The following is an 18,699-nucleotide window of genomic DNA, read 5'->3' as shown; positions in this document are numbered from 1 at the left end:
GAGCTATGACATTTATTCTACTTGTGACTTTTCTATTCATTTTTTTAAGAAGTTTTCACTAAAATGTAATTTTTCTTCATTACAGTTGTTAAGTGAATACGGAAATCGACTTATGGGCGGAGGCGTGGACACAATATGAAAAGTAAAACTAAGACTTAACTAATTACACGAGTAACTAAGTAATGATAGACCTAACACATTCATTTATTATCCAAAATAGAAGTGAATTAAACTAAATGTGTCGTTAATTTAAACCTCATAATATTAAATACAACTTTTAAATTTGTGTATGTATATTCAACAGAAAATTAAATTTTAAAAAATATCGAAAAAGATGATTTTTAATTAAATATGAAGTTCTTGAGATATATTAACCAACGTGTCCCAAAAGTCAACGATAAGCCGTCACCAAATGGTGGACCTGCTAAAAACTATTCAACCGGAAAAAAATATCTCAATTTTTTTCAAGTTACAAGAAAAAAAAATATTTGTGTTTAAAGTTTACATCCCTTTTTAACGACTGTGGTAGATATGAGTACAATTCAGGTTGCCGACCGAAAAAAAATGCGACCATAGCCACTACCGGTAGGTAAGCCATTTTTTTCTTGTTATTTAAAAAAAAATTAGGTAATTTTTTCCATTTTGCCTTGAGTAAATTTAAAGTACGTCTACCATATGGTGCCGGCTATCGTTGAATTTTGGAACACGTTGTATATGTGTGTGTTAGGTCTACGTATTGGACTATACCAAAGTATGTTACGAGATCTCTGATTTTTGGTCGCTCAGAATTTTATTAAGAATTCTCATTAATGGTAGCTAAAAATTTTGATAAATATTTTATTGTACGTAAAGTTCGTTTGTTTTTAAATAATTTTAATTGAAATTAGTTGCGTATATTGTATATAAAATTACTATATTTAGATTTTTTATCGAACAATTTAATATTAGGATATATTTATTAAGATTTTAAATGATATTTATGTAGATTGACATAGCGGTTTAAATATTTGTTTCCCTAGATAGATTCCTGGTTAAATATAACCGTGATAGACTGTCAAAAAACGGTAAAAAACTGCATATTAATATTATTCTAATAATACATAAATAATTAGGTATAATAATTCCACTAGTCTTAAGATTTCGATTATTTTACCAAATACCAGTTTTGACAATGTTACCCTTAGCATTTTCGATGTTCTTACATTTTGTATAGTTGAATATATCATATCTTATAAACTATTATTATGGTGAAGTCAAGTTAGGTAACTTTGCTTTGTTTTAATTACTAATACACTGATAAGGCAATCTAAAATATATATTTTATGGTACCTACCTATTTTAGAAAAAATATAAAAGCTAATTTTGTCAATGCGTTTCGCAAGAGATCAAATAAACTCCAACTTCTCGTTATCTAGCTTAAGGTGAAGTTTCGACATAAACTACTAACGCGAAGTTGACAATGTCAGCGCGTTAGCCGCGTTGTGTTGGTGACTGATGTTTTATCAACTCAACAATTTAAACTGATCCTCCACACCTGATTTTACCACATATCTTTAGAAACTCCATGGTTAATCGGCCAGTACCGGATTCGAAAGAAAATCGATTTTCCCCCATTAGACTATTGCCTGATCCACTGCTAGCACACACTTTTTTTGAATTGAAGTTAAAGATATATAAAAAATACCTAATATTCCTTTATAAAAGCTACTAATTTTTCTCTCAATAATTCTGATAAGATAATTATTCTGTTACTTTTAATAACATATTCGTACCTACTAATTACTTTACTTTGTTATAACAACAAACGTAACGTTCTTTATGTTTGAAGGAAGGTTCATCTGTTTATTTATGTATGTGTATTAATACGTATGTATATATTATATGTTGCTTGTAGTTTCGTAGAATGTAACATGTATATTGTATATATTTAAGTATAATATTTATGTAAAGATATTTGTACATAAATACAATTCATAAACTTAACTTTTTCACATCACATACTCCTTTACAGGCTTACCCCTTACAAGTTAAAGGCTCTTAGTTATCGGTAGATGCAAGCTATCTATAGATCATCGTTAGTTACTTTTACAGTCAAGTATTAAATACTTCACTGAGTAAAGTAGACATAACTATAATAATTATGAAACTATTAATAAGTTATGTGTTACGCAATTGACACTATCTACGAAACGAAACCTTTAGCACCCATATAAACCGGAGTTACCTAACTTGACCTCAATCAATTCTAGTATTTACCGAGATCTGCTGTGATGCTACTAACATATTTTCTAAGTGTGTATATTATTGACCTAACCTTTGCTAAGTTTTTATAGAACTATTTCAGCCTATTTTTAAGGTACAGTGTTTAATGATACACCATTTGATATTATGTATTGCCTAAGTATATAAAGTCATAATTTGTTTTAAAGAAAAAAATCGTAATTGATTTTTAATACACTGTAGTCAACAATATCAGGTTTTAAAAATTTCAATACGAATCGGAATAAATATGGATTATACACAACACTTGTTATTTTTCACATATTTATTTTTATTATTGTTTATTCTAAGTTAAAACATGATGTTACATATGTTGTTGTTGTATAAAATAAATATAGTTTTTTTTTAAATATTTAAGTAAATAAAAGCATTTATTTATGATACAATTTTAAAGCAATCGTCTACGCGTACTGTTACAAATTTGTGGATGTATTTTCAGGTATAAGTAGGGTTGCCAACCGTACTATATTATATAGTATTGTACTATATTTCGGGTCTATATACTTTTGAAATATATATGGTACGCAAAAATACTATATTTTCAACACTGAAATATAACAAACGAAATTTTAATTTCAAAACTTTGTGAGCCTATCCTGTTATCCTGACTTGTCTATCTTATTGAGTTTCAAACATTCAACGAAAAAATTAAAAAAATAATGCTTTTGGTTTTTAAATTAAATTAAAGCATAATTATGACACTCTTATTTCAGACAAATGAATTTTGAAAATGCGACACTGAATCAATATTGTTTTTTTTTTAAATAAATGTCGATTTATTGCTTATTACATAAAATACTTTATTTTATTTAATCGTACAATATTTTTTTATAGTTGAATCTGAAAAATACTATAATTTTCTGAAAAAATGTTGGCAACCCTAGATGTAAGTACGATTTCAGACTAGACTGCAACATTTCTTGATTGATGGGACATCTACTTGTATCATCAACAATAACAGTAGGTAGGTACAGTTGTGGTCAAGCGGGAGCTTATTCCATATAAAAAACACCAGTAGATCTAGCATGCTTCAACATAGATAGCATATTGTCGACCAATACCGAATAAACCGACCAAAAAAATATTATCTGGCCGAATCACATCCATAATTTCCGGAACCCTATTTGCCGGAATACGACTTAGTAAGGCATTCACTTCACTATAATTTGTAGCAGTCTGCTTAAAAAGTATGCGAAGAAAATAAAATGCACTCATTTTTTTTGTTAAACATGTAAATTCTGTAATATTATAAATATTTTACAAGAGCTTTTTATTGTAGATATAATATACCTAATGTTTACCAAAAAAAATAACATTATAACGAAACTTCGTTATTCCCCTACGATTAGATGTAAGTTGAAAAGCATAATAAATTTTATTTAAAAATTAAAATTGTTTCATTCAATTATTTTTCAATATCCAAATTAAATAAGTTTCATAAAATGAGTCGTAAGTAAGTTAGTAATAAAAACTGTTTCAAGTTAAATATGATTCAAGTAATTAACAATATTTTGACAATATCCTTGCATAGTTGCAGTTGCGTGAATTTTTGGCGTTCTTACCCCATTTTAACTGTATAATATAATCAATCATTCTATATCATCTTTTATAAATTCCATAATCGATGTTACTTCTGATTCATTTTCAGAATCATTGTTTTCTATTGACTCTTGTACCTCATCACTACTCTCTTCATGTGGGAAGTCAATAGAAACATCGGAGACTTCACTGTCTTTATCTATTTCTCCGGTTTCTTTCAAAAATGTTTCTTCACTTACTGTTACTTTGCTTGGTTTGAATCTCGTACTTATCCCAGCTTTAGTATGCTGCATAAATAAACTTTTATTATTACAACTATCAAAAAGTTTACATTTATCATGATTTTCTATGAAATCAGATTTTTCATTATCGGTTTTGATTGTATTTGGTTTAAAATCTGCAGGTTCTGTTGTATAGTCAATGAATAGATGCTCCTTCTCTGGTATTTTTGGCAGACTGTCGGAATCATGAGCTGAGTACGGTCGGAACTTTGGCAGTTCGACATACGAGCCGGCCAGAGTTGTGGACGAAACTGTGGTCAAACCTAAAAAATTTTTGGTTTGTGATGCTTAGAAGAAGAAATACAAATAAAAATAGCAAAATACTTAATGTAAATACACATTAAAAATGAATAATTTTAGCTAAGAATTAGCATGCAAGGCGGTCTTATTGTTCAAACAATATTAATGATTGAATCAGCAATTATTACCACCTCTAGTAAGGGATGCTACAAAATGCTCTGAGCCCGCGCATACAGAAAGAGTTTAGGCTTTATCGTATCTGTTACAAACATTACAAAAAACGCAACACATAACTCGGAACGTCTGAACTATTTCTGTATGCGTGGCCTTTTCGGTAATTTTAGTGAAATCCAAAATGGATGAAGGCTTAAAAGTTAAAGGGTGAACTAGTCATCATCATCATCATCATATCAGCCGATGGACGTAAACTGCAGGACATAGGCCTTTTGTAGGGACTTCCAAACATCACGATACTGAGCCACCTGCATCCAGCGAATCCCTGCGACTCGCTTGATGTCGTCAGTCCACCTGGTGGGGGGTCGGCCAACACTGCGCTTACTAGTGCGGGGTCGCCATTCCAGCACTTTGGGACCCCAACGTCCATCGGCTCTTCGCACTATGTGCCCCGCCCATTGCCACTACTCACACTCACACTCTAAATAGGTATTGTGTTCCATTTCTCTTACTTACATGTATTTGGAACGACAAATATTCCCTTTGTCTGAAAAGAAAAGAAAATAGTTCTTAAATATTAAATTGAAATTAAACATTTAACTTGATTGTAAGTTTACTATAATTAATAAATAAATTAATTAAACAAACAAAAAACCCGACTGCATAAACTATACAAAAACTGAAAAGAAAAAAAACAAGCTCAGTCCAGAAGTGTAGAAATGAATTAGAAAACAGTCGGGACCTATTAAAAAATGTAGACGAAAATCATTCTATTCAATAGAATAGGGTTATTAAGACAAATCTAACGATATCTTAATTACAAAAATCCGTCCAGCGGCTTGGAAGATATGAGGTAATAAAAAATATTACATACATACATACATACAAGATACGCGTGAAAAACATACCCCTTCTTGCAGTCGGGTAAAAATACTTATAATTTACTTTTAGATTTTTTCAAGAATTTCGAATTCGAAAAAGCTTTGCTGCACTGGCTACCCTAAATTGTTGGTAGTTTTAGCATGGCGCACAATGACCACAATAGGTACATACTAAAAAAAATTTAAAAAAAAAATACTAAAGTTCTACAAAAGCCACAAAGTACCTCATTTTGCTTCTTTGACTTTTTCTTGTTATATAACTGTAGAGTATGTTGGACAGGTTCCGTTGATTCTTTATTATTTTCGTATTGAAAATCCTGAAACCATAGTATCTACTTTACAGAGAGAGATCACAGATTCTCAAACTAATGCATCTCCGCCAAATCGCACTTGACCAGTATGGCCGGCTAATAGCTTATTCTCCTTTCTCATTAAAAAAATATATTTTGTATATAAATATATATAGTTACAGACCGGAGGACCCTAGTACTAGTGACATAAGGTCCATAAACACTCGACCATATCGAGTTGGTTACAATTTCAGATAACAATCCTTTGTTATTGTTTTTGTCGAATTTGTGGAATAATTGTTTATAAGTGTGGCATTTCCAGAATGATCTAGAATCATTGCCAGTGGTGTAATACGCGGCGCACAGGTCATGTCGACCGGGGCAGCGTAACTTCGGAACGAAGTGGAGTAATATCGTAGTGATACAAGTGAACAATAGTGAACTCGGCTACGATTTTGGACAACAAATTGCCTACGTTTGGAAGTGTATATTGATACTCGGATTAAGGAGTGGAATAAAGTCTGGGAGTCTTATACGAGTCCCAGGTGACTCGCAAATCTTCGAACCCTAGTTCGTAACAATATTATAAAATCCGCCATCTCAGTACCCACCCATAACACAGGCTATATACGTTTACTTTGGGACTAAGTAGTGATGTTTTTATTTGTAGTGTAAGTATATTTATTTAATTATTTATTCATACATAGTAATGATAGTATTTAGGAATCACTTCATACCCTCATATCTTTGTATAAGCTGTATCTTTTGATCGTTTTTCGAACTGCTTGCTGTATGGCTGATAACTGTGTGTCATCTATTTTGGTTTTCCTCATCAACTTCAACAATAAACTCTGTTCTTTAACTAAAAGTATATCAATTTCACGTAACTATCCAATCATACCAGCAACTTTCGTTTAACTTATTCCTTGAATTACCTGATTCATTTGATTTTTGAACTTTATAAAGGTGATTTTCAATGACTTCAATAGCGTTTTCAATATCCTCTTCATCGAGACCAATTTTCCTAAGTTCGTTATACAACTCTGGCTTAATTTGCTCGCATGTACATTGGCACAAGTCTGTGCATACTTGACAAGCGATGGTTAACGTCTCCCGCGCTTCCAACAGCGCTTCGAGGTATTTGGCAATGAATTGGTATAAGTTTGATGGTTGTGCACGTAATACCTAAACATAAATTCTTCTTGTGATTTCTATGAATAAGCAATATTGACAATTTTTCCATGTAGTATGTATTTACCTACTACAGAAAATCTCAAAATATAAACTCTCGAAAAAAATAGTCTAGCTTTACTGCTTCAGGCTGAGATAGTTTCAGCAATTTTTTAGTGATGAAAGATTCGCTAACCCAGATTTTAGTTTAAATAAGATTAAGATAGATACTTCTCTGGATATGTCACTCATCAAATCTTTTAAGCCTCCGGGTAATGCCAATCTACAATTTTCATGGAACTGAGATTTTAATAAATCGTTCATAATTATTATTTTTAAATTCGTCAAATATAATATATCAGCAAACAATATAAAAGATGTTATTTATGAGAGTATATTGACTTTTGAAAATTCCGCAAATCTAGTGAGCTAAGAAATTTTGTGCGTGTATTTTAAAGATCTTAATTTAGAAACGACCTTCACCTATCTGTTTAATTGAGGTAAAGGGTTATATATGTATATTTAGTATGTATGTTAAAAAAATATAGTGCTAGTAGGGCGCAAAAAAATCCTGGGCAAATCATTTACGAGTATAACCATTATTAACTGTTTTAATGCCTAAAAAATCCTGTGCGACACTTATATTTTTATCACAGAACAGACATCACTAAAAGCTTACGTGACGTTTAGTAAACTATATTTTAAGTTTACAAGATGTATTAGTTAACTATATTTATTATATGATAGCTAGGCCAGGATTTTGTAGGTAACTTCTCGCACTAACACTCACTAACGTAGAAACCGAAAGTGGTATGGATTTTCATCCTCCTCATAACAAGTTAGCCCGCTTCCATCTTAGATTGCATGATCACTTACCATACAGGTGAGATGTTGTCAAGGGCTAACTTCTAAAAAATAAAAAAGCCTGTCCAGTCTCCCGTGCCATGGTTCAACGGCTAAATAGATGAATGAGAATTGGTACAGAGCTAGCTAGATTATAACCTTGTTGGTAGGTATAATTGATAAGAGCCTTGATAGCCTCATATTCCGGAGGGTGTAGGTTTGAATCCCGTCCGGGGCATGCATTTTCAACTTTTCAGTTGTGTGCATTTTAAGAAATTAAATATCACGTGTCTCAAACGGTGAAGGAAAACATCGTGAGGAAACATGCATACCTGAGAGTTTTCTTAATTCTCTGCGTGTGTGAAGTCTGACAATCGGCATTGGGTCAGCATGGTGGACTATTGGCCTAACCCCTCTCATTCTGAGATGAGACTTGAGCTTAGCAGTGAGCCGAATATGGGTTGAATGAGGTAGGTATAATATGTCACATTATCTCGATATTCTCACAAGAATGGGATCTACCTACCTACTAGACCGCCTACGCGGACGAAACCGCGGTGCCAGCTTGTTATTAATACATACCATACATCCTGCTGAGCTGACATGGCGTAATATAAAGTATTTACGTTCTAAGAAGTCTTAATCTTAAACGGATGTTTGAAGCAAGCTGTTATCTTCTTGTTGGCACCTACCTACTTGAATGTAAAGTTAAAAAAAATTACACACATTACAACTGAATAAGAAGATTTATTTAAATAATGAAAGTAATTGAAGATTATAATGTATATCTAACATTATAATAATTTAGAAAAAACAGTCTTTATACTCGGTATAAAATAATCACAAAACTGCTTACAAATTATATTATGTTACAACTTTCCGGAAAGGCACGCATTTAAATTAAAAACAAGGATTAAAGTTTTTGTTATATAAATATTAAAAGCCGGATAAGTGCGAGTTAGACTCGCTCGCCGAGGGTTCTGTATATAGGGTAATTTTAAATAGTGCAGGAAACGAATTGCGCAGTGCTGCGAGCTGATGATGGAACCGACGCCGAGCACGCGCTCGCGCCATCCGCTTCTGAGCGATTTGTCTGCTAACTGTCCTACTCTTCAGCATCACTGACATTGAGGTCTTCCACGTCAGTAGTGTTGGCAGTGCTGCGAGCTGATGATGGAACCGACGCCGAGCACGCGCTCGCGCCATCCGCTTCTGAGCGATTTGTCTGCTAACTGTCCTACTCTTCAGCATCACTGACATTGAGGTCTTCCACGTCAGTAGTGTTGGCAGTGCTGCGAGCTGATGATGGAACCGACGCCGAGCACGCGCTCGCGCCATCCGCTTCTGAGCGATTATCTGGCAAACAATAATAATAGTTTAGCTCTAGGTCTATATCTTTCTAAAATAAATAAATAGGACTTATTTTTCCGTTGCTGATGACTACGCTAGGGTTGGTACGAGAATAGTCATATGGGAATAGGGCAGCAATAGAATCCGTGACCTTTCGGTATTCAATTATTCATTCGGTCTCTTTACCATAGAGTAAATGAATGATAGATATATTTCTCATCAAATGAATCGAAACAGACCATCTAAACAGACTCCGACTGTTTCAATTTTTTTTTATGGGAAGTATATTATGTATCTTCATGGTAAAGAGACCGAGTTTAAATTAACAGCTTTTCACAAATTCCATGATAGATGTACTTTCCTATACATTTATTGAAAATATAATAAATAAATAAATAAAATACGGTAAGTACGATTACTTGTTTAAATTTTTTTTTGTTGTGTTCTTCTGTTTGTACAGGGTAATCTCTGAAACGGTTGAACCGATTTTGACAGTATTTTTACTGACAGACAGCTGATTTTATAAGGAGGAACATAGGCTATATTTTATTCTCATATTCTTAAGGGGACGGGAAATACCCGTATGAAAATGTGGGGTATCTTTGTATTTGTGTGTCTCTGCTACCATTGTCGGTACAAACATAAATAAACAGCTCATTGTGTCTATGGATTCTTACCTACAATGTCCTCTGGTACTTCAGCGGCATCGTATTCTGAGGGTGCTCGAGATGTAGGCCGAATCGATTCTGGGGGGACCTAGAAAATTTCTAGTTAAATCTCGGTCTACTTGTAGCCAAGAAATCTCGCGAAGAGATAGTTTATTGACGACCAATAAACTATCTATTAGAAAGGGAGAGCAATATTAACAATGCCGCGCCACTATTAGTCGACAGGAAAAAAAGTTCCCCGTGAGATATGTCGTGGCAAACATCTCAGACCTACTTTTACGAGCGTTCCTAGAAGATGCCTACTCATTTTTGGCAATCGGCCTTTATACCCGGCCAAACTGGCTGGTCTGTCCGGCTACTAGGTTTGCCGACCTGGCAACAATAGCGACGGATATCAAAATCAAAATCAAAATCAAAAATCATTTATTTCAAGTAGGCTCAGTTTACAAGCACTTTTGACACGTCAGTTGACTATTTGTAAAGATTCTACCACCGGTTCGGAAGGCAGGTTCTGCTGAGAAGATACCGGCAAGAAACTCAACAGTTGCTCTTTTGAAAAGTCATACCTACAGTATTATAATTCATACTGGATAGATAAGGATAGTGATGCTTGCCACCACACCCAAATGACCACCACGACCACTCTGTCAAGAGTGTATCGACAAAGAAGAATTATTTAATTTAAAAAAAAACGAGTTGGTCTGTGTGTATAAAAAGCTCAATATTTCATACCCCGACCCTGAACTCATGATTATCATGACCCTCATGTTTAGAAACGAAGCAAAAGTAAGCTTCGTTAGCAAAAGTAATCTTCATATTGGCGGGATCCGCCGGTGGAGCGACGCTGGGCAAGCGGCTTGGCGGCCGGCTTTGATGGTGAGCTGAAATTGTAGTAAAATATATTAGTTCATCATTAGCAAGCTCACTGTTCAGCACGAGTCTCCTCGCAGAATGACAAGGCTTAGACTAATAGTCCACAACGCTGCTCCATTGTGAATTAGCAGACTTCACACACGCAGAGAATTAAGAAAATTCTCAGATGTGCAGGTTCCCTCACGATGCCTCTTCTTCACTGTTTGAAACAAGTGATATTTAATTTTTTAGAATGCATGCAAAGATGTAGGTAATAACATGGGAACCCGTTTATTAAAAAACCGTTGCTTAGGTAGATGATAATGTACTATACTACCTATAATTTAATAGTTGTTTTTTAACAATAACTAATTATTATTATTACTGAAATTGAAGTCATACGGTAATGAATAATGCTAATCTTGAAGGAAATAAAAGGCCCGAGGTTTTCTACAAGGTTGCTACTGAATGTACAACTTACGGCTGGAATTGGGCTGAGCTTGGTTTGATGAAGGCGTCTCCTGCGTGGGCGAACGGGACTTCCTGTGGTCGATACAATTCTGATTTACATTCCACTATTAATACTTCAGACTTTTTCAGGAAGTATAGTTGTACAAATTGAATCGATATCGAAGATAAACTAGTATTCAATACCACAGAACAGAGATCGCTAAAAGCTGACGCTTTTAGCAACAGAAGTAGCAAGGGGGCGTGGCCCGTGTACACCCGGGTGTGCGGAACTTCGCAAGCGTTTCCGCGCATGTACTAGCAGTCTTGTTTTGTTTACTGACATTGTATTTTGTTCTGTGACAAAAGGACAAAATAATATTCAACTCTAAAGTATGGGTAGCATATTTTTTTTTCACTAAATATGAAACAGTCAATTACGTGAAAAGTTTATCAGTGTGATAAGTATTATTACACTATATGTGTTTGTAAGGCCACGCCCCTGTGTACGCTGGTTTCAATACAAAGAATTGGCACTTTATAAATCTAGTTACCTAAGAGGTAATTAATTTGTGTTCAATACCGACTAACCAACTGTAAAATATCGTACTAAACTACTATAATATTATAGCATATGACACTCAAAAAAAAGTGGTTCTTTAATTGATGAAAGAATTTTTCCAAATCAGTTTAGTAGAACCAGAGATTATCTGTTGACACAACTTTACCTCTTTATAATATTAGTATAGACGTACAGATAATGTTAGAGAGTTATAAAAAAAAAGATTCCGACGAATTGAGAACCTCTTCCTCGTTTTGAAGTCGGTTAAAAACATTGCTACAGAATAGCTAAAACGGACGTCATTTTTAGAAATTCATGCCGACTGAGACCAACACACGATCAGTTTTATCAGCTATGTCAAGCAGTTTTAGCGCTGCAGGCATGTGGACTTATTGGATGGTGAGTGGCTAGCATTAAATCCTCTAACTGTGTCTATGCCTGTCCATCGTCGATGATGATGATGATAAACAAGTCTTCTACAGACCTTTGTTGGAGAATGGTGTACTCCAGAGGCTCCTGCTCATCAGCTACGTGGGTGATGGTCATCAAGGGGTCGTAGGCGAGCCCCAGGGCCTTGGTGGTGTGCTCGCCGAACAAAGTATTTATGTTGTCTGTACGCACTTTTATATCCTGAAAAATAACGTGATAAGAGGGGTTCTAAGCGGTAAATGTCTCCGGCACTACCCTTTAGGACGTCCATGAGGATTTGCCTTCTTGAATTAAAAGAAGAAATACCTAATATAATTACTAAAGGTGTGTCCAAAAGTTGAAAGTTCAACCCATTCTCTTACCGATCATAATTATATGTAAGGAAATTTAGACTATCGTTGCTTAAAAAGGTAGGTTTCAAGGTTCCAGAACCTGAATGTAAATTATGTTATTCATGTAAATGTCGAAAATGAAAAATAATGTCCTAGTCGCCAGAGTTAGCTGTGTGTCAAATGAGTTTTTCAATCCTTTGGTAATATTTTCCATTTTCCTACAGGATTAGTCATAATGATAGGTGTAATAAATATAGTCGTTTCAGTCAATGTCTTATAGCGAAAAGCTTCGACCAATGCCTTAGGAAGCTTTCTTTGTTGGTCGGACACGAAAGAAGGCAGTGATACTCATGACGGCGCATATTGTGAGAAGGTTCCTTGTTCTAGAGCTCTAGAGACGCTTTTTTGTTAGATGACTGCATTTTTTTACAAATTTTTTAATAGTTTCGTGTTTGTACTTTTATAAACATTGTTATTAAAGATTTTTAATGTACTCGTACATGCTCACGCTAATTTACAAATAGTAATAGTTTCTGCGCTAAACCGAGGACGGACGGACAGACAGACGGACATAGCGAAACTGTAAGGGTTCCTTATGAAAATATATGAAATTATTATAAGGAATAAATAAATGAGAGAGTGTATAATAAATTATAGTTAAAACTATTTTCTATATCAATATGTTGACCTTGTCACAATATCGGTAGGTTAATGATTAAACTTACAATCATGGGTCCCAAGTCGATCTCTCTTGAACCTCCAATGTCCAACGGCGGTCCCGGCAGCGCAACCTTAGGGCCTCTTTTCTTCTTCGATTTCGGTTTCAAATGTTTGAGAATATTTCTTCGGACATGATATCCCCTGTATGCTGCCTAAAAAATATATTTTTTTTAAAATCTTTAAATTCGTGTTATTCTAAGATATTTTTATATTTTTAACCCCCGACGCAAAAAGAAGGGTGTTATAAGTTTAATGTGTCTGTCTGTCTGTCTGTGGCACCAAAAGCCAAAAGCTCCCAAACGGAGGAAGCGATTTAACTTAGAACTTAGTTTTTGTTGGTAATATAGGTGGTAAGTCACCTTGCGAGTGTTCATAAATATGTTTGATGAAATGAGTAAATAAATAAAATATTCTTTCTAATTGTTACTTGATCTCAGTAGCCATATAAACGGAATTATTAGAATTAACATTTAATTGAATTGTAATTGTCTCTTTGGTTAAGTGATTAGCTAGCTTCGAATCACGAGTTCCTGGCATATTATTTATACCTAGAGCTATTTATTGGCAGAAAAGACTTGTACAGAAAAAATCATGTTTATTTCAGGCATTAAATTATCTTTAAAAATTCTCAGCCCGGAGTTGGAATTTTGGTGATTTTACCGTACTTTAAAATAAGACAATTAAGCCTTCGACCTCGGAAAATGTTCGTTTTTACCTGAATTTTCTCGGTAGCTCGAGTCAGCTCGCTGAACGAAGGTTTTGTTCTCTTATAGATTTCCAAAGTGTGCTCTGCTGCTATTTCCCATGGGACATCAGACGTGATTTTTAAATCCTTAAAAAATAGCATGATTAACTTGAAACATTTTAGTTCTTAAGTAAAAAATAACGACTGGTTAACAGGCACAGTTGCTCTGGTTTTAACATAGAGATCCTGGGATTCAATTTACAATTGAATATATTGTAATGCAGGAAGGGATAATTTCTGACATAAAAGCAATGATAATTTTATACTATAGATAGGTTACTACAAAATCACCGCAAAATGTGATCCGAATTTACTTACACCACTGAGCACACATGCACAACTTTGTCTTTAATTACATTATATATTTATGTATAAATAGTTTTTACACTTCCTGAACTCACAACTCGACATTGTAGACGATATCATTTGTTTAAATACTTAACGTTCGTTAATCGTTGTTTAATCAGCGACTTAGTCAATTTTTGACATTAATTGTCCGCCTCAGTTTTGATGCGCTAGTGCCTCTCATCTAGTCTATAATATAATATTATAAAGAGGTAAAGTTTGTAAGTTTGTAACATTCTTTGAAAGGGGTAATCTTCGGAACTACTGATTCAATTTCTTTTATATAGGTATCATATATATTAGCAGAGTTATCATAGTTTTTGTCATACAGGTCGGCCCGAAATTCCTCTTAACAGACTTATTTGCATGTGCTGCCTTATCCATTGTGTAAAATTGAATTCAATGTATGAAGGCTTTGTGCCTTTCGAAGTTCTCTAAGTCTACAAAAAAGTCCGCGACACCATACATCTATCTTCTATATTTTAGCACTTACTGTTGAGAAGTTGGTCCTTATACTACTTGTAAAGTTAATTATGATCTATAAAATGAAAGGCAGGTGTACTTCTTTTAATGTCTTCTTTCTGTACCAGTAGTCTCGGTAGGCATTCCTGGCGATTTGGCACACCTGCGCCGTCAGCGCCTCGTCCAACGGTTGTTTCGCTAGAATTTTCTTTATTATCTGGTACTCCCTGATTGTTTCTGTCAAATACAAATAATATACTACCAAAACATCATCGTCACCATTAACAACCTATAATCGGCTCACTGTTGAACACGAGTCTCCTGTCAGAATGAGGGGTTACGCCTTAGTCCACCACGCTGGAAAAATGCGGATTGGCAGACTTCACACACGTGAAGAATTAAGAAAATTCTTAGATTTGCAGATTCCTCACGATGTTTTTCCTTAATTTTTCAAGACACGTTATATTTAATTTCTTAAAATACACATAACTATGTTAACACGAATCGAATGCAGAGGTCATATCCACTAGGCTATCACGTCTCGTACCAAAACATCATCACACATGATTGTAGTTAAAATCATTTTTTTTAACTGTGGCATCGCACGTGGCTAGTGAAAGACCTTTCCTACCGGCAAAGATATGCCGCCAAGCGATTTTTATATTGTTCTATTCGATTTATTTTATCATTGATTTTATTATTAGCACCTAACCTTTTCTCTATACACTAGCGGAAGGGGCGGCTCCGTCGGAAAAATCCCATGAAAACCATGGATTTTTCGGTATAATAAAGTCCTAATTTATCTCTATTTTCATCGAAATCAGTTCAATGGTTTAGCTGTAAAAAGGTAACAGAAAGATACATTGACAGATAGATTTATATTTATAATTTTAATACAAATTTTTAGATTTTTTTAACATTATCATTAATTTACGCGTAGGTACCTACGCGTAGATTAATGATAATACCTACCTACCTACCTACCTAGTTACCTACCAACTTATATAATACTAGCTGACGTCGCGCGGTTTCACCCGCGTGGTTTCCGTTCCCGTAGGAATATGGGGATATTATATAGCCTATAGCCTTCCTCAATAAATGGGCTATCAAACACTGAAAGAATTTTTCAAATCGGACCAGTAGTTCCTGAGATTAGCGCGTTCAATCAAACAAACAAACAAACAAACTCTTCAGCTTTATAATATTAGTATAGATAATATAAACAATATCAAATTAAAAAAAAACATACAGCCGAACGTAGAACCTCTTCCTTTTTGGAAGTCGGTTAATAAAAATATCCAAGTCTTCAAGTGTAGTGTCATTGATTCACATAATTTAATATAATAATTTCTTCACTTCCTGAGCACAACTCGACATTGTAGACAATATTTTGGTATTTATAATATTATAATAATACCTCAATATTGTCTACAATACCGAGCTCAAACTTTCGTTGTTTACCATGCGACAAAATGAAATTAAGCCAATTAACTTAGCTGCCCAGTTACCACGCAAGTGTAATATCTAATAGTATAAAATCATTGGTGCTACTTGTATCTCTTTACCTTTTCCCTCTACCTCTTCTGTCCCTTCAATCTCCTCCTTGATAATATCAGCGATCGTTCGCGCCTGTTGGTCATCCAGCTCCAGCTGCAGCAGGTGTTCCAGCACGGAGGGCCGGCAGTCGCACAGGTCGTCGAGTATCTTCACCGCCATGAGCCCGTGCTCGCGGGTGATGAGCAGGACTGATAGGTAGTTGGCTATGAAATCGTTTATTTTTGGTGGTTGCGCGCGTAGCACCTGTGGATTTATAGGAATTGTGTAGTGGTTTATGCCGTGATAGCTCCTGACCTCTGCCTCTGAATCCGGAGGGTGTGGATTCGAATCCGGTCCGGGGCATGCACCTCCAGTTGTGTGCATTTTAAGAAATTAAATATCTTGTGTCTCAAACGGTGAAGGACAAACAACGTGAGAAAACCTGCATATCAGACAGTGGTTTATTGCTCCTGACCTCTGCCTCCGATTCCGGAGGGTGTGGGTTAGAATCCGGTCTGGGGCATGTACCTCCAACTTTTCAGTTGTGTGCATTTTAAGAAATTAAATATCACGTATGTGCGAAACGTGCAGTTCACACTGCGTATTTGAATAATTGTTGTTCACCAAGATGCCGCCTAGTTTTTAACCGACTTCCAAAAAGTAGGAGGTTCTACGTTCGGCTGTATGTATGTTTTTTTTTAGAGTTTGCGACCATCTTGTTTGCCTCGCACCTGTGAGATCTTAGCCGCAATAACAATCAATATGTCTATAGCTTTACAAAAGTAGCTATATCATATGTATACCAGCAAAACCTCGCGGTTTTACCCGTGTAGTTTCTCTTTATAATATAGGTAGGAATAGGCAAATAGATTATTCTCTAAATATCGTGCAAAAACCTCCTCCGGATTGACTTATCGAATCTTCAGGTAGTACAAAAACTAAGAAAATCTAAGGATAAAGAATATTCTTACAGATTTCTTTATGTAGCGCTTGTATTATGCGTTCGCTTACTTATATCATACAATATTATGTATTTTTATTATTAGTTTTTTTTTTTTATTCTTTACAAGTTAGCCCTTGACTACAATCTCACCTGATGGTAAGTGATGATGCAATCTAAGATGGAATCGGACTAACTTGTTAGGAGGAGGATGAAATCCACACCCCTTTCGGTTTCTACACGACATGGCGGTACGTCTTTGCCGGTAGGGTGGTAACTAGCCACGGCCGAAGCCTCCCACCAGCCAGACCTGGACCAATTAAGAAAATCTCAATCTGCCCAGCTGGGGATCGAACCCAGGACCTCCGTTTTGTAAATCCACCGCGCATACCACTGCGCCACGGAGGCCGTCAAAAGTTAGTAGGTATTTACCTACTATGTTTTTATGAGAGGCTTTATCTTCACTTACCTCTCGTGATATATCAGCCATAAGTTCCTTCAGGCCTTCGGGAACTGAAAAAACGTTAGAGCAGCCATGCTTTTGCAACAGTTCATTCATCTTAACATATAGCAATTTTTTTAATAATAAAAAATAGAAATTTTGATCTTTTGAACAATATTGAAGGTTTTTGACTGTCACTTCAGTTTACAGTCAAACTATCTTTTTATGCCAAAAATTAGTTTATGGTTTAGGTATTACAGATCTAGATGGTGACCAGACCATCGTCATTTTATTATAAAAGTTTCTTATCAACCTATGCTGATATGCTATCACAAATAAGTATGGTGTGGTGGTGGCATTGGGTGTTAGCAGTTTCAGACCCTATGGGGTCCAACACTGCAGAAACCGAAAGTTTTACCCCAAAATATTAAAATATAGATGATAAATCATGTCTATATGCACCTAAGGCTTCGTGCAACCCTTTGCTAGAACTTTAGAGTTCAATACAGTGTTTTACGTAGGGTTGCCATGGAGCTATGAGTACTGAAGACAATTTAAAAAGCATTATCTATACTAATATTATAAAGCTGAAGAGTTTGTTTGTTTGATTCAACGCGCTAATCTCAGGAACTACTGGTCCGATTTGAAAAATTCTTTCAGTATTAGATAGCCCATTTATCGAGGAAGGCTATAGGCTATATATTATCCCCGTATTCCTACGGGTGAAACCGCGCGGCGTCAGCTACTAATTTATAGTAAGGCTTTAACGGCTGAAGGGATGAGATGATAATATAAATGAAATTTGGCAGAGAGTTTCACAAGCACACTATTGTTTTAAAGGCGAAAGGTCGTGTGTAAGTGTGTTTGTAAGCAGAGTGCAAGTGTGTATGTTTGTTCCTTCTTTCCACTGCGGCTACTTACTGAAGCTTTACTGAAGCGATTTGGCTGTAATTTGGAATGGAAATAGATTTTACTATAGATATACTTTACATAGGCTACTTTTATCCCGGAGAAATTCATGGTTCCCGCGGGATTTGTGAAAAACTGAACTCCACGCAGACGAAGTCGCGGGCGTCCGCTAGTTGTATGATAAATAGCATAGCCCGCCAACCCGCTTTGAGGCAGTCCTCTCTATCCTATAAGGATGAAGGTTTTGGGCCGTTAAAATAAG

The 18,699-nt window shown here is 35.2% G+C and overlaps 2 protein-coding genes across 3 annotated transcripts in view; one reads left to right on the top strand and one right to left on the bottom strand.

Annotated features, from left to right (window-relative positions):
* Window positions 1-3,672, top strand: part of LOC112046833 (mucin-17) — an 85,057-nt gene extending 81,385 nt beyond the window's left edge. For both annotated transcript variants that reach the window (XM_052886384.1, XM_052886385.1), the window contains one exon: window positions 86-3,672. In XM_052886384.1, the coding sequence (XP_052742344.1) occupies window positions 86-139 (54 nt within the window). In that variant the 3' untranslated portion in view covers window positions 140-3,672. The remainder of the gene's footprint in view (window positions 1-85) is intronic.
* A 6,439-nt stretch (window positions 3,673-10,111) lies between these two features.
* On the bottom strand, window positions 10,112-17,645 carry LOC112046834 (uncharacterized). The gene is made up of 8 exons (XM_052886680.1): window positions 17,556-17,645; window positions 16,176-16,410; window positions 14,711-14,847; window positions 13,774-13,890; window positions 13,064-13,210; window positions 12,062-12,207; window positions 11,050-11,111; window positions 10,112-10,597 (listed from the first exon to the last, which is right to left on the bottom strand). The coding sequence occupies exons 1-8, from the start codon at window positions 17,643-17,645 to the stop codon at window positions 10,443-10,445; spliced, it is 1,089 nt and encodes a 362-aa protein (XP_052742640.1). The 3' UTR covers window positions 10,112-10,442.
* Window positions 17,646-18,699: the final 1,054 nt, after the last annotated feature.

Source organism: Bicyclus anynana, chromosome 17 (assembly GCF_947172395.1).
Source record: "Bicyclus anynana chromosome 17, ilBicAnyn1.1, whole genome shotgun sequence".
NCBI lineage: Eukaryota > Metazoa > Arthropoda > Insecta > Lepidoptera > Nymphalidae > Bicyclus > Bicyclus anynana.
This window is presented reverse-complemented; position numbering and strand designations above follow the sequence as displayed.

Excerpts from the sequence above, each read along its gene's own strand:
- LOC112046834 (XM_052886680.1), bottom strand. The coding sequence starts at position 17,645 with ATGAATGAACTGTTGCAAAAGCATGGCTGCTCTAACGTTTTTTCAGTT. Across the intron at positions 16,411-17,555 it reads TGGCTGATATATCACGAGAG|GTGCTACGCGCGCAACCACC; the intron begins GTAAGTGAAGAT and ends ATAAATCCACAG. Across the intron at positions 10,598-11,049 it reads AGCTCAGCCCAATTCCAGCC|CTCACCATCAAAGCCGGCCG; the intron begins GTAAGTTGTACA and ends CTACAATTTCAG.